Consider the following 14943-nt stretch of genomic DNA (forward strand, 5'->3'; position numbering starts at 1 on the left):
CTGGAGTGTCTGAAGACAGCTACAGTGTACTTATATATAATAAATAAATAAATAAATAAATAAATAAATAAATAAAAAGCGTACGCCACCACGCGTGGCTATTCTTAGGATTCTTGAGGTTAAATAGGAAACATTTCCAAAGCCATTGTGTTTCTAACCTTCTGTGTTGCTGGCAGCTCTTTTTCTTTTTCTTTTACCATTTTTATGTGTGTGATATGAACATAAGTGTTCGTGAACATGTGTGCATGCATGTGGAGGCCCCAGATTGAAGCACCTTATTCATAGAATGGGTCCCTTAGTCAGACCAGAGCTAACTGATATGGCTTGTTTTTCTGGCCAGCTTGCTGTGGGGAGCTACAATCTCTGGCCTTCCAAGACTGGAATTAAAGGCAAGCCACCACACTCACCTGGCATTTTTGTGGGTTCTGGGAGTCCAAAATTGTGTTCTCAAGCTTGAGTGGCAAATCTACTCAGCCCCAAGGTTGACACTTCTTAACTGTTTTTACAGAGCAACCGGCTAACAAAGATCGAAGGTCTACAGAGCTTGGTGAACCTGCGGGAACTATACCTCAGCCACAATGGCATCGAGGTTATCGAGGGCCTGGAGAACAACGTAAGAGCCAATTGGTCTATCTGGGAAATAAAGGAAGGTGGAGAGGAAGGGGCTGCTGTTGGTATTCACTGCCCTCCAGGTCTGGCCTAAAGTAGACACAACGCCTACAGAATGTGAGCTAAGGGCCCATTGTCCCAAAGAGTCAAAGGGCAAACATGTCACATGGCTGCCTGTGGGTTTTCAACAAAGTTATGGAAGGCATCCTCCTAGGGCAGGTCATTGCACATCTGCCAAGTACTCTAGGCCTTTGGGCCTAGAGTTTTGAAAAGTCCTTCCCTGCCCTCTGTATCACACATCAGCTGTGTCCTTCCCATTTATCCTGGCACTGAGCTTCCTTCCCTGCCTCAGCCTCCACTCCCAGCCTGTGAAGGCTATAGAGTGAGCTCAGCTCTGCTGCTTAGAAGGAAGAATGGGGCTTGTCTTAGTCAGGGTTTCTATTCCTGCACAAACATCATGACCAAGAAGCAAGTTGGGGAGGAAAGGGTTTATTCATCTTACACTTCCATACTGCTGTTCATCACCAAGGAAGTCGGGACTGGAACTCAAGCAGGTCAGGAAGCAGGAGCTGATGCAGAGGCCATGGAGGGATGTTCCTTACTGGCTTGCTTCCCCTGGCTTGCTCAGCCTGCTCAGCCCAGAGATGGTCCCACCCACAAGGGGCCTTTCCCCCTTGATCACTAATTGAGAAAATGCTTTACAGCTGGATCTCGTGGAGGCATTTCCCCAACTGAAGCTCCTTTCTCTGTGATAACTCCAGCTGTGTCAAGTTGACACAAAACTAGCCAGTACAGGGCTCTTGCTCCCCTGCCTATCTCCTGAAATCCAAAGTGCTGAAGGAGTCCTTCTCTTCTTCCTCCTCTTCCTCCTCCTCCTCCCACTGACTTTCACAAACCTGCTCCACTCCTCCCACCCACCTCCAGCTTCCCTTCAGGAAGAACCTCACACTTAGAGTTAGTTGCCTTTGGCCTCACCTGTTTTTCCTCCAATTATGATTCAAGACAAATAAAATATTTTTTTTGTTCAATTTTACTGGGGTTGTTTTGTTCAAAGGCAACATTTTTGTTTATTCTGTTGGTTGGTTGGCTGATTGGTTGGTTGGTTGGTTGGTTCTGATAAATTGTCCCCAAGTGGAGCAAGATTGAGTCAGGCTCTTGTTCTTGGAAGCACCATCCTTCAGATCCCACGACAGGTTCTTTGGTGCGCAGTCCAGGGCTGGGTTATGTCAGTGATGTCATTCTGGAGGAAAACCAGTGTTTTGGGTTTTAGCATCACGTATACAAGGATTTTCAGAAAACCTAAGATTTGTCTATGTGAAAATTTGGTAACCTTTCTTTAAAGATTTATCCAGTATGTGAAAGCAGGTGTGGTAGCACACACCTATAGTCACAGCACTTGCATGGTGAAAACAGAGGAATCAGAAATTCAAGGCTTCTCCCATGCATAAAACCTGTCTCAGGGACCAAGTAACATATGAAGGTGGCACTCTAATACCTGTACGGACTCAGTGCATGTGTGATGCTTACGTAAGACGTGGAGGCAGGACGGGTGTTACTGTGGAAAGTTCAAGGGACTGGGAAGCCACAGATGTGACAGTTTTTAATCAATAGCTACTGGCTATATTTGATTTTTCCCCCTTTAATTTCCATTAAAACTTGGAAAGATTTGGAATAAATACACCAGGAATGCAGTAGAAAGCAGGGACCATGAGTTTGAAGAACTGAGAGGCCTTGAGGGCCGAAGGGGAAGGATTGTTATCAGGCTCCCAGCTGATGTAAGATTCCCATAGTCTAGCAGGGGAGAACATTCCCAGTTTGTTAAAACATAGCAGCAAGCAGTGTAAGCTGTGGTAGACTTAACTATGAAAAACAGTTACCTAAGCTGAGATGATGTGTTTCAGACAACATCTGACATGCACTTTTAGAGCACATTATAAAACACAATGATATGAGCTGGTGGTGGCGCCACACACTTTTAATCCCAGTACTCAGAGTACTCCGGAGACAGAGGCAGGCAGAGCTCTGAGTCTGAGAGTAGCCTGACTTACAGAGCAAGTTCCAGGACAGTTGGGGCTACACAGAGAAACCCTTTCTCAAAAAAAGAAAGGAAGGAAGAAAGGTAGAAAGGAAGGAAAAGAAAAGGAAGAAAAAGAGAAGGAAGAGAGAGAAAACGAAAGAACCCACAATGCTGTGTCCTGCAAGATACTGGTATCCACAGATACCATTCCTCCGTTGCTAAGGTTACACTTGCCCTTGCTGCAATCATTCCTTCTAAGCTCCAGCAGTTTTCAATATGGCCTTTCTTCAATATCTAGGCCTTTCTGGCATTGCCCCAGGTAGCTTTGTCCAAGACAGAAAGGTCTGTTACTCCCACCTCCTCTGTGTGCCTGGTGTATCTAGCCTCACTGAAGAGAGGAACTCCACTGTAGGGTAATCTGGCACTGTGTATTTCCTCATGATAAACATTACAGACATGCTACAATGATAGTCCTTCATTCCTTCTTCAAAGCTCAGGATCACTGCTCTTCCTAGACCAAAAGAAGAGGAGCAGGGGTCTCACTGAGGCCTTGAGACTGACAGAAATTACAGACACACTCATGAGGTTTTGAGCAGAAACACTGAAATCAGGTCCAGCTGGGGAAACCTCAGGGAGTGGGTAGGTAGCATCAACCTGAGAGTCATCAAAGCCAACCCAAGGCACAGAGGGTGGCTCGCATGCAGCTTTCAGCTCAGCTCCACACTCTTGCATGTATGTGCTTTCATGCTGCTCTGGAACTTTAATAATATAGGAAATATTTTCTTATTTCAGAACAAACTCACCATGTTGGATATTGCATCAAATAGAATAAAAAAGATTGAGAATATCAGCCATCTGACAGAACTGCAAGAATTCTGGGTAAGTTTTAATCTTAGTAGGCTTGGTATCCATCTCTTAGGCTCAGTGAGTCCATTGAGCAAAGCATGTGAATGAATGCAAGCCTGCCCATCCCGGAAGCCTTGATCTCAGTGAACCGTGCATGTGTTCTGGGGATCAGACTCGAGTTGTCAGCAAGCGTTGTATCCATTGAACTATCTTTACTATCCGCACCTTCATTTTTTTTTTTTTTTTTTTTTTTTGAGTTCAGTATTTTAGGTACATTTTTCTTCTTTTGAATAAGATCTTCCTATGTAGCCCTGACCATTCTGGAACTCTCTGTATAGACCAGGCTGACCTCACAGAGATCCATCTGTCTTCACCTCCCAAATGCTGGGATTAAAGGCATGTGTCACCATGTACAGCTGAGCTTTTGAAATCTGTAAATTTTACAGTTTTTATGAAATTTAAAAAAAAAATTTTTTTTCCTCTAAAATGTTTCTAGTCCCTCCTAACTCTTAGTTCCTTGTAAAACGGTAAGTATGCATGTGCTAGTCCTTTGGTAAGTAGATAATAGCACGCCTGTTACTCATCTCCCCTCCTGTCCTCAGGTTCTGCTCCAACTCAGCCTCCGGTTATATGATTTCTATTGCTCTGTCTTCAAGATCTTGTTTTTCCTTCTGTAATACTCAGTCTGCTGTTAAGCTCATTAATTAACTACTTACATTTTAAAAGACTTATGTGTTTGTTTGTGTTTATGTTTTTATAGTACATATGCTTTTGTATGGAGATCGTGCTTTTGTGTGGCACAGAAGCAAGAAAAGGGTATCTGTACCCTCCCTGTCATTTTCTGTCCATTTATTTGAGGCAGAGTTTCTACCTGAACCTGAGTCTGCTGAGTCTGGCATTTTCTCACTGGGCTAGACTAGAAGCTAGCAAGCCCCAGTGATCCCCTTTCTCCTCCTCCTTTGGAGATGGGATTACATAACACTTGTTACAGAGGATATGGACTCCACTCTTAGGCAGCAAGCTTTTTTTTTTTTTTTTGTCTCAAAGTTTAAAAGAGCATAGTCTGTCATGGCAGCAGGAACCTGCGGGTAGACTGTGGACCCTTCACGTCTGGGAAGGCTAGCAAGCAGAGAGAGGCTCTCATGGTACTGCTTTTCACCTTTTTATTCGGTCCAAGATTCCATCCTGAGGGGTGATGCCACCCATGCATGGGAGGGCTGCTTTCCTTAGGAATGCCCTCAGACGTCTCCAGAGGTATATCTCCTAAGTGGTTCTAAATCCAGTCCCACTGACAGTGAGGTTGGCCATCATGCCTGTACAATGAATTTGTGTTATAGTTGTATTTTCAGCTCTTTGAGAAGGTATTGTTAAAATATTTTAGTTATGTGTATGTATCTATGTCTGAGTATGAATTATGTGCACATGAGCTCATGGAGGCCAGAAGACGGTATTGGATTCCTGGAGCAGAAGTGATAGGGGATGTGAGTCACCTGATATGTCTACTGGGACCCAAGCTCACACCCTCTACAAGAACGGCACTTGCTCTTAACCTCTGAGTCATCTCTCCAGATTCTATTGTTCTGTTTCTCATAGATTTAATTTCGTTTCTCACTAGATTTTTATGTTTGTTTGCCATTCCTTCTTTGTATGGCTAGTAATTTGCTGTGTGTTGAATATAATGAAACTAAACAATTGCGTGTCTGCATGCTACTTGAAATGCTCCACAGTTATAATCTGGAAGGATGGCACAATCCTCAAGGGTCCACTCGTGTCCTTCCCCTTGCCACACTGGCAAAGTAGAGGTCATGCTAACTAACATCTAGAGAAGGGAAGGAGAGCCTGGTGTGTCAGTCTGCAAGGAGTGGATCGGTTGCTTCTCTTCTCTGTGTGTGCCTGTGCTGGCGGCCTCGCACTGGGCCTCTCGAGTGCTGCTCTGAAAAATCGAGCAACCACTGGCCTCAGTTCTCCTATTGCCCTACGTCCTTCCTGATTGTCCTCACTTCTTCCTCTTCTATTCTGCACCTCAGGACTGTTCCAGCATTGACTTCATTTTCCTCTGCTCTTGGCAGCCAGGTTCTCTTTCTAGCTCAAGGTCTTTCCTACATCCAGCTGTCTGCTCTTGAGACATCACCCAAATAGGACAGGTCCAAGCCTGAGATCATGGGTTGGCCCCACAGTCCCTCCACTTGGCTCAGCCTCAGTGGACAGTGACTATCCTTCCAGATCCTCTGACCAGAAGTCTTGGCATCCTCCCATACTTCGCCTTTCCTGTGTACCAGATCCACCTAGATGTGTACTCCAACATATAAATACTTGCCTTCAAACTATATCCCAAGCCCTTTCTTTGCTGCTTCCACCTGGCCCAAACCATCAGCATCCTTTCTCTGTACTGTGTGGATGCCTTCTGACTTGGAGCCCTGTATGTACCATTCAGAAAAGATCCTCGTGCTTGATTTGGCTGCACATACACTAAATTTTGAACAATACAGAGATTAGCATGGCCCCTGTGCAAGTATGACACACAAAAGGACGTAGGGATTCCGTATTTTTATTGTATATGAGTTAATAAATAGATAGAAACTAGGGGGAAAAAACATAGAGACCCTTCTAGAACAAAAGCTGTTTTGTACTCCCATCCCATTTAGGAATAAAGGCCAGATTTCCCCATGATTCCCCTCTTAGTGCCTCTCTCTGCTCTGTGGCTAATCCTTTCTCTGCCTTTTCCCACAAACACTCTGCCAAATCCCAGAATTCTTCAGAGTGTCACACAGAATAGGGCCTCACCAATCACCCTGGGAGTGTACAGAAGCAACACTCCCAATACCTATACTGGTCAGGTGCTCCAAACCCAAAGGAATGTGCCTTGTCATGCCCTGTGGCCAGTGGAGTCTCAGGGCAAATGCCCAAGAAGCTCTTAAATGGGAAGTAATCTTGTGTCTTGAGATGCCCCCTCCACTGCATTCTCAGCCATGACCTTTACCCTGGCTGCGGTCCCTTCTGTTTAGCATACAGACGTGTGTCACCTTAGCTTATGTTCCCTCCATCTCTGGCCATGATAGGTTCTCAGACTAGAGAGGTCACTTCCCCACAAGTGGTGCCCTGCTGCTTCCTGCAGCTGCTTGGTCTGTTGACATAGCAGCTTGCCCTGACATTTAGCTTCTGTCTTCAGACCCCTGAGCACAGTGGACCACATCCAGCCTAAAAGGCATGAGTGTCAGAGTACACACCCCTGAACAGCTACAGTTAGGGCATCATGTTGGTACTACATCAGCCATGCTACCTCCATCATAGACAGTAGCACACTCAACTAGTCATGATTTTTCTTTGCTCCATAGAACAAGCCTTTGGTTAAACATTTGCTAGCATACCACAGGCCCACGCCTAGGTGGGTGTTTTGCTAAAAGAGCCCTTCCCAAGTTTCTGCCTCAGCATTTAGTCAGACTAGAAAATGGGTTTGCCCTTGGCATGGTGGTGCACGCCTTTAATCCCAGCACTTGGGAGGCAGAGGCAGGTGGGTTTCTGAGTTCAAGGCCAGCCTGGTCTACACCCTATCTCAAAAAAAAAAAAAAAAAAAAGAAAAGAAAAGAAAAAAAGAATCACGCTTGGGCCGGGCAGTGGTGGCACACGCCTTTGATCCCAGCACTTAGGAGGCAGAGGCAGACAGATTTCTGAGTTCGAGGACAGCCTGGGCTACATAGAGAAACCCTGTGGGGAGGGGGGGGATCCCGCTTGGAGGGGAGCAACCTCAGGTTAACTGTGTTACAGTCAGCGAGGCCTTACAACAGTTGGTAAGATCAGGTGTATAGGAAAAGTAGCCAAAAAAGCCATAAAGCTTCAGACCTGCTTGAGGACTGGGCCATGTGCTTCAGCTCTTCCCTAAGGAACTGGGTTGCAGCAGTGACTCCAGCTAGTGTAACAGCAGGAACTGTTTTTCACAGTGCTGCTAAAAGGGATAAGAAAGACTATAGATAGTTTTAATGACTCCTGTCTCATATCTGGGCATCCTGGGACATGGGGCCAGAGCTAATCACTGATGGCTTTTTCCACATGTGTTCCTTCAGATGAATGACAATCTACTGGAGAGCTGGAGTGACCTTGATGAGCTGAAGGGTGCCAGGAGTCTGGAGACCGTGTACCTGGAGCGCAACCCCCTGCAGAAGGATCCACAATACCGGCGGAAGGTCATGCTGGCCTTACCCTCTGTGCGGCAGATCGACGCCACATACGTCAGGTTCTGAGCCCTCCTTGCTCCTCACCTGGTCCCTCTCCTCAAAAGAACTTCCCAGCCACGGTTTTTTAATCTACCTATTGCTCCTGAAGTCGTCACTATACCAACAGTCACAACCCAATGGCAATAATAAGGCACTGGTGGTACCTGGCCTGTGATGCTACACACCATTTGGAGATGCCAACACTATTAAATCTTGCCACGCGGTCTTCCTGGTGAATTGATGACAGTTATTCTAGCCATGGAGAGAATGCAGGCCTTGTTGCAGTCATTTGCTCTTCCTGTCCGTCTATGTCCTTACCTTGGTGGGCATTCTGGGCTGCCCCAGCAGACCTTCAAGTTGGTTTAAGTAGTCATGACTCACAAGAGCACACTGGATAGTCTTTCAGACCAATTTTGGAAAGAAAAAAAATTTTCCTTGCCAATTTTAAAAAAGAAAAGATTATATTTAAATTTTTTTGAGTAAAAGATGGCCCAATGTCTGAAGCTGTAATCCTCAGTGCCCTTCCAACATGAGCGACGGCTGAGCACAGCACACTGGGCACTCTGTGCCCTTATTCCCACTTGGTAAAAGCTGGGATATGGAGAGCTTCGCTCCCTATCACCCAGCTATGTTAAACCTAAGTGATTATCAGAAACGTCCATCCCTGAACTCTTGGCCACTGGGCACTGGTCATGGCTCCTGTTCTCACCCACGGTCCTCTGGCCTTATTTAGATGAAGTTTCTATGAGCAAACTCCCAGGGTGTAAATATAATGCTGCAAGAGCACTGTCTTCCCCACACCTCCGACTTCCTCTTTCACACAGTGAAAACTAACTGTGGTCACTAAAGGCCCCTGAGCTTCCAGGGTTCTAGTTCTACGCTGTCCCAGATGGGGCCACTAACTGCCACATGTAGCAATTGCTATTCATATCTAATCCATTGGATTTATTCATCTCTTCATCTGTGCTCATACTTTATCTGCTCAGAGGCCACATATCATGGAAGGTATCCATTCCTATCATCCCAGAAGGTTCTGGAAAATGCTGCTCTAGACTGTTTAGTATTAGGGGAAATAGCTTGCTCTGAACTGAGAAGCATGTGCCAGGTGTCCAAGCTAACCAGTAGGCCAACTGCCCAGGAGTTTGCAATGTCAGAATGGCTACATGAGGTTTAACAAGAAACTGTGTGATCTCAATCTGTGCACCATCTCCCTGACAAGAAATAAGCTCTTAGCAAGGAACACTGGGTGGAGCAAGGTGCAGCCCAGAGAACACTGTACCGTAACCCTGGGATCGTTCCAAGCATCATTCACGTCAGAATAAGAGAAAAACATCTTAGACCCACAGGACTAAAATGTAGGTGTGCCTGCTGTAGTCACTCACAGGAGCCCTACACACGTGCACGTGGCTTCTACAGAGTGTAGAGAGAGAAGTAATGGAGTGGGAGAACAGGCATCAGAGCCCCAGTGCCCTCTCAAGGAGGTCCCTGCAGCATTCAGTTGGGGGAAATGTCTCCAAATGAATTGAAATTCTGGAGTTAGGAAAAAAATGCCAAAAAATTATTCCTTAAAACAGGTCTAGGTCCCAGGAAGAATCTCCAGAATCTAGAACTGGCTGGATCCCAGTTATGATCAGTAGAAAATGCCCCTAAAAATCTCTTTTCTTTTTTTTTTTTTTTTTGAGACAGGGTTTCTCTGTGTAGCCCTGGCTGTCCTGGAACTCACTTTGTAGACCAGCTGGCCTCGAACTCAGAAATCCACCTGCCTCTGCCTCCCAAGTGCTGGGATTAAAGGTGTGCGCTACTACCACCTGGCACCCCTAAAAATCTTAACAGATACAGTACAGAAGTAAAAACACTGCTTTTACATAAGAACATAAATGCAAAGGTCTGAAATCAAAGATCAGCAAATCAAAGACTACTGATTCTTCACCAAGAAGGTTTTATCTCAGGAATAAATGCAGGGATGGTTTAAGAGCAGACAGGACTGGGCCCGGGGTGCAGGTCTGTAATACCAGCTACTCAGGAGGCTGAGGGGAGAGGATGAAAAGTTAAAGCATGCCTTAGCAACAGGGTGAAATTGAGGCCAGCCTGGGCAATGTAATGAAACCCTTTCAAAAAGTAACAATGGGGCTGCGAGTATAGCTGAAGAATAGAATACCTGCCTAGCTTGTAGAGGACCCTGGGTTCAATTCCTAATATTAAGGGGAAGAAAAGTAAGCAGAACCAGAATTTACATAAATCACCACTTAGTGCAGTAAAAGAAAAAAAAATACCAATTAATGTTATAAAGATTCAATTGTATATATTCCTGGATTTCTTTTCAAGGAAAAAACATTACTATTATTATCATTAGCACTATGCATGATGTCTGAATGTGGTTGTGGGCACACATGTGCTGTGGTACAGCATGTGAACCTCAAAGGGCAGATTTGTAGAGTTGGTTCTCTCCTTCATGTGAGTTCTGGGAATTGAACTTAGGTTGTCAGGCTTATGCAGCAAACAATTTCCCTGTTAAACCATCCCATCGGTTCTGTATTCCTGGATTTTTATTTCTTTATAAATAAAAAGATGTCTTAAAGGTTGTAGAGTCTGATAGACTTGAGCTATGGAGAAAAGCCAGTGGGTAAGAAAGCCTGCACTGCAAACCTGAGAACCTGAATTCAAATCCCCATCTCCCACGTAAAAACTGAGCTTGGCTTTTGAGTAAGGTTGCAGTTCTTCCTAGAAGAAGAACCCAGTTCAGCGGTAAAGTGCGTGCTTAGCATATGACGGCCCTGATACCCTTGCCAGGGCTTGGGGGGTTAGTGATGGTGAAGGCAGTCTCTCCATTGGGTTACACGCTGTTGTTATTTTTTATTGTCACTGTGATAGAATACCTTGAGGAACCAGGAAGAAGGATTTAGTCTGGCTCATGGCTCAGTGGATGTAGTGCCAGCAGGAGTAGCTTCCCACTGCAACAGTGGGAACTAACATCTAGGGATTGCCTCTCAGTGACCCACTTCCAGCTAGGTTCTATGCCTCAAAGGTTCTACAACCTTCCAAAATAGCACTACCAGCTGAGGACCAAATAGTCAAATGTGTAAGCCTCTTGTTACAGTGCACCTTCCTGAAGTAACAGACACACGCACACACACACACCACAACGCACGAGAGCACACACAACCACGCCACCACGCTGCATTTCATCAGATCTGAACACCATGAGTTGTAAGATGCTGATACTTTATGAACTCTCAGGAAACCCTGCCAATTAGTTGTGCCGTTAGCCCTAGCATTAGTGTGGACCATATGCTCAGTACAGAGATGCTGAAATGTGAAAAATAAAGCAAACTGTATCAATACTAGCAGTAAAAACTGAAAGCAAATAGATATTGATACAAGGAATGTTTCCAGCAGGTAGGCAGCAGATCTGTTATGTAGGTGAAGTAACTGATGAAGGATGGGAACACTTGGATAGAAATTATATTGACTTCCTCCCTAAGGAAGGAAAAACAATGAGAAGTATTAGCTACCTAACTAAAGAGCCACCATTAAGAAAATGGGTCCCTCTTACCAAAAGCCACATTAAAAACAATCGGTAAAGTAGAAGTTAACCTATCTTTGAAAGATAGTGACCTAATGTATGGAGTATCTACAGTCCAATAAAAAAGGTCAGGCCATCCAGATAGCTTAAAGGGGAAAGGTACTGGCCACCAGTCCTGCTGATCAGAGTTCTATCTCTGAGATCCACGTAGTGAGAGGAGAGAACCAACTCCCAGGAGTGGACCTCTAACCTCCACATGTCCTCTGGCATGCACACACAAAAAAATTCTTAATTAAAAAAAGTCAGTTGCGCACACTCTGGGTTCCAGTTATCTCGAGCTGCTCCACCCCTCCCCAGCCCAAAGGTTCTCTCTGCAAATACTTGGATCTAAGAAGCTAGTCTCCTGGGTTAGCCGATGCCTGCCCTGCTTTCTGGTTATTTACATTCTGTTTCTTGCTTTAAAAGAAAGACAAGACTGTTGGACCAGTATTGCAATTCTTTAGAGTCCTTTCTTATTAAAACAATAATGTGATTACCAAAATTGGCATATTTAAGGCCTAATGCCATTCTAATAAAGGCAAAAATTTCTTTAAAAAAACAAAGGTCAGAAAACTGGACATTTCTATCAGACAAGGTAGTCTGTGCATCAGACACGTGCATAACAAGCACGGGGCTCTTAATAATCAATGAGGGGCAATGAAAACCATCCATTAGGTGCAGTTGTAGCTCAGTGGTAGAATGCTTGCCCAGAATGTGTGAGGTCTTGGGTTTGAACACCAGCACCACAAAAAGTAAACCCCCATAATAATGAAACCACTGCTGACTACAGTTTGGAATGCTTGTGACTGGGAACTAAGTAACGCAAGAGTTGTGCAGGTTCAGGGTATACGTACCATGTTCCCTTGATGAGATCCAGGGAGCACACAGCATTCCAGAGCTGCAGCAGTCCTACATGATGCTAAGTTCTTCCTTCACTCGGCCCCATTCTTCAGAAACTTCATCTTGCAGAAATAATCAGATGTGTATACCCAGACTTAAAGCCTGTTGCTCAGTGCTGCCCACAAAAGTGGAGGCATCTTGAGCCCCCAAAACATCCAGATCCTAACCTCTGACGCCTGACGCAGCAAAGGGGTTGCAGTTTGGATTAGGTTTAAAACTTTGAGACACTGGGGGGGTGTAAATGGAAGATGGGTTCTTAGATACAAAGATGGCTGTGAAAACGAAGGGGAATCCATAAGTCAGCCTTTCCCCTCAGCGTGGGAAAGGTTCCTCCCAAGCCCTGGGACGGAATAAGACCTGGTGACACCCTGACCTTAGCCTAATGACAGACTCAGACTTGCCATCTCCAGAACTAGGATGTGTTTTCAGATGCCAGCCTTTGCTAATCTGCTAAGGGTAGCATGCAAACAGTGCACTGTATAAAAGTGAACCCTTTTATTTCCCCAGCATTCTGCCTCAGGCTCTGACTTCCCTTGATGTCTAATGAAAGCTTAACTGGCTAGTAAAACAAGGTTTGCTTCTGTCTGTGGCAAGACTGAGTACTTTGTCCCTTCAAAGTTGTTTTCCCAAGAACCCAGCACACCAGGAGGCCTCTGCTGGGAGGACTGGGGCCCAACAGGTAAGTTATCCCCTCACTGGGCCCTCCAGAAATGACCTCCTTTTCTCTCCCAGTTCCTCTTGTGCATCACTCTCCAACCAAAGCATAGGTCTTAGCTCCTTTTCCTGTGAGAATCCATGTTCGCCCTGTCTGCACCCTCCTATTCCGAGCCCGTAGGACCTGCTCCCTGCGTCTGCTTTTCTGTCCTGGTCATCCCAAATCCACCTGCTAGCTCTTCCTAGCCCTGTCCAGTTCAGCTCTGCCAACTGGGATCAGGAACGCAGGCAGAACAAGGTAGTGTTTGATAATATCCCAAACCCACTGCAGCTTTACCATCTCTGCCCTAGTGGAGCATAGGAAGGGCACCCAAGGAACATGTTCTTAGGACCTTGCTTTCTGCCAGGTGATGATCACATACTCACTTGTGTGAGCATTCAGAGAACAGAAGGTTAGGGATGATCTGTGGCTGCTTTCCTCTCTCCCTGCCCCTGGGCACCAAGCCTGGAGAGGGTGTTTTAGTAGGGTCACCCGAGGCAGGTGCCAGACCAATTGTGTAGGTTTAACAGGCCCAGCAGGTTACAACACTCGTGGATAGAGACCGGGCTCCTGACCTTTGTGGGATGTGACCTGAGAAACATTAAAACAATCTGGGGCCAGAAGGCTGGAGAGGTATAGGCAGCTAGACTTAGGAAAAATATCCAGGGTTAGGTGTGGGAACCTGTGACTTAATTTGCTAGGATGCAGCCCCAACTCACAGCTAGAAAGGATACCAGGGCCCAGGGCCCTCTGGCCAACCTGCCTAGCTATCACAACCACCTCTTTCCCCCATGGATACCTAGCCTTTTGAGCAGGTTAGGTCAGGACTCACTCTCTTGCTGTGGAATGGATTTTTTTTAATTTTAATTTTATGTCTATGAGTGGTTTTCCTCCACACTACTTTGCCATTCGAGGCCAGAAAAGGGCATTGGATCCTCTGGTACTGAGTGATAGATGGTTGCAAGCCGCCATCCTGTGTTCTCTGCAAGAGCAGCAGATACTTCTAACTCGCTAGCCCCTGTAATGGACTTATGTTACATAAGCCAATAGAAAAAGTTACAACCAAATAAAGCAAATGTCAAAGATTAGGGGCCTGAGTCTCCCCAGCACCTGAGATCTAACAAGACACCGGTACTGATGTGTTCCTTCCCTTCCTTCTGCAAAAAGTAATAGAGCTTGATAAAGCATCAGCTCACATAGGATTGTGTAGCTAGCATACAGAGAGAATTAGCTCAGGGGAGCTGGTGAGATTCTGGCTTAGCGTGTTAAGACATTCCCCACCAACCAAGCCTGATCACCTGAGTTCAGCCCCTGGAAACCCACATGGAGGCAGGGGAAGAGTGACTCTTACAAACTGTTCTTCTCATGTATGTGTTAGTGTGCATGCTTGCATGTGTGTGTGCACACACATTTCTACAAGAATAAATACATTCTGCATGCAGGTATCCCTGAGGGCTTTCCTGCCATCCCACCCCTGTAGGGTGGAGTGACTGCCAGCAGCAGACTCTGACTGCTACCAAAAACAGACTGGAGCCAGGCACTTGTGTATGCCTATGATTCCAGCACTCAAGAGGCACCCTGGCCTACATAACAAGATCCTGTCTCAAATAAATAAATAAAATAAAAAAGGTGGTACACACCTTTAATTCCAATATTCATGAGGCAGGTGGATCTCTGAATTCCAAGCTAACCTGAGCTTTAGAGTAAGTTCCAGGACAGCTAGGGCTACACAGAGAAACCCTGTTCCAAAAAACAGAAAGAAGAAAAAACAACACAGGAGAAGAGATTTGGGGTTGGAGAGACCTTGGAATTGGCTTTTTCCTATGGCCCTCTGCTATTGACCAACCAGAGAAAGAATGAGGTTGCAGCTGGTGAGGGAGGGGTGATCATGGACATCCCAGCTTACCCTGTGGTGGATCAAGCTACCTTCTGGGACTTGCTAAGATCACTCGAACCCTCACCCCACCTTCCTGGCCCTTCCCCCTTTGTTTTACCCATGTGCTCTCCTGTTTTCTTTCTTTCTTTCTTTCTTTCTTTCTTTCTTTCTTTCTTTCTTTCTTTCTTTCTTTCTTCCTTCCTTCCTTCCTTCCTTCCTTCCTTCCTT

The 14943-nt window shown here is 45.6% G+C and overlaps 1 protein-coding gene and 1 non-coding gene across 2 annotated transcripts in view; both read left to right on the top strand.

Moving 5' to 3' along the window:
- The window catches only part of Ppp1r7 (protein phosphatase 1 regulatory subunit 7), a 22375-nt gene extending 14455 nt beyond the window's left edge, over positions 1–7920 (top strand). Inside the window, exons 8-10 of the mRNA XM_021157786.1 lie at positions 509–613; positions 3419–3505; positions 7534–7920. Coding sequence (XP_021013445.1) covers positions 509–613; positions 3419–3505; positions 7534–7710 — 369 coding nt within the window. The 3' untranslated portion in view covers positions 7711–7920. The remainder of the gene's footprint in view (positions 1–508; positions 614–3418; positions 3506–7533) is intronic.
- Positions 5918–6022, top strand: LOC115032373. The gene has a single exon (XR_003838052.1). It is a non-coding gene; the product is annotated as a U6 spliceosomal RNA (small nuclear RNA).
- Positions 7921–14943: the final 7023 nt, after the last annotated feature.

This window comes from Mus caroli, chromosome 1 (assembly GCF_900094665.2).
Source record: "Mus caroli chromosome 1, CAROLI_EIJ_v1.1, whole genome shotgun sequence".
NCBI lineage: Eukaryota > Metazoa > Chordata > Mammalia > Rodentia > Muridae > Mus > Mus caroli.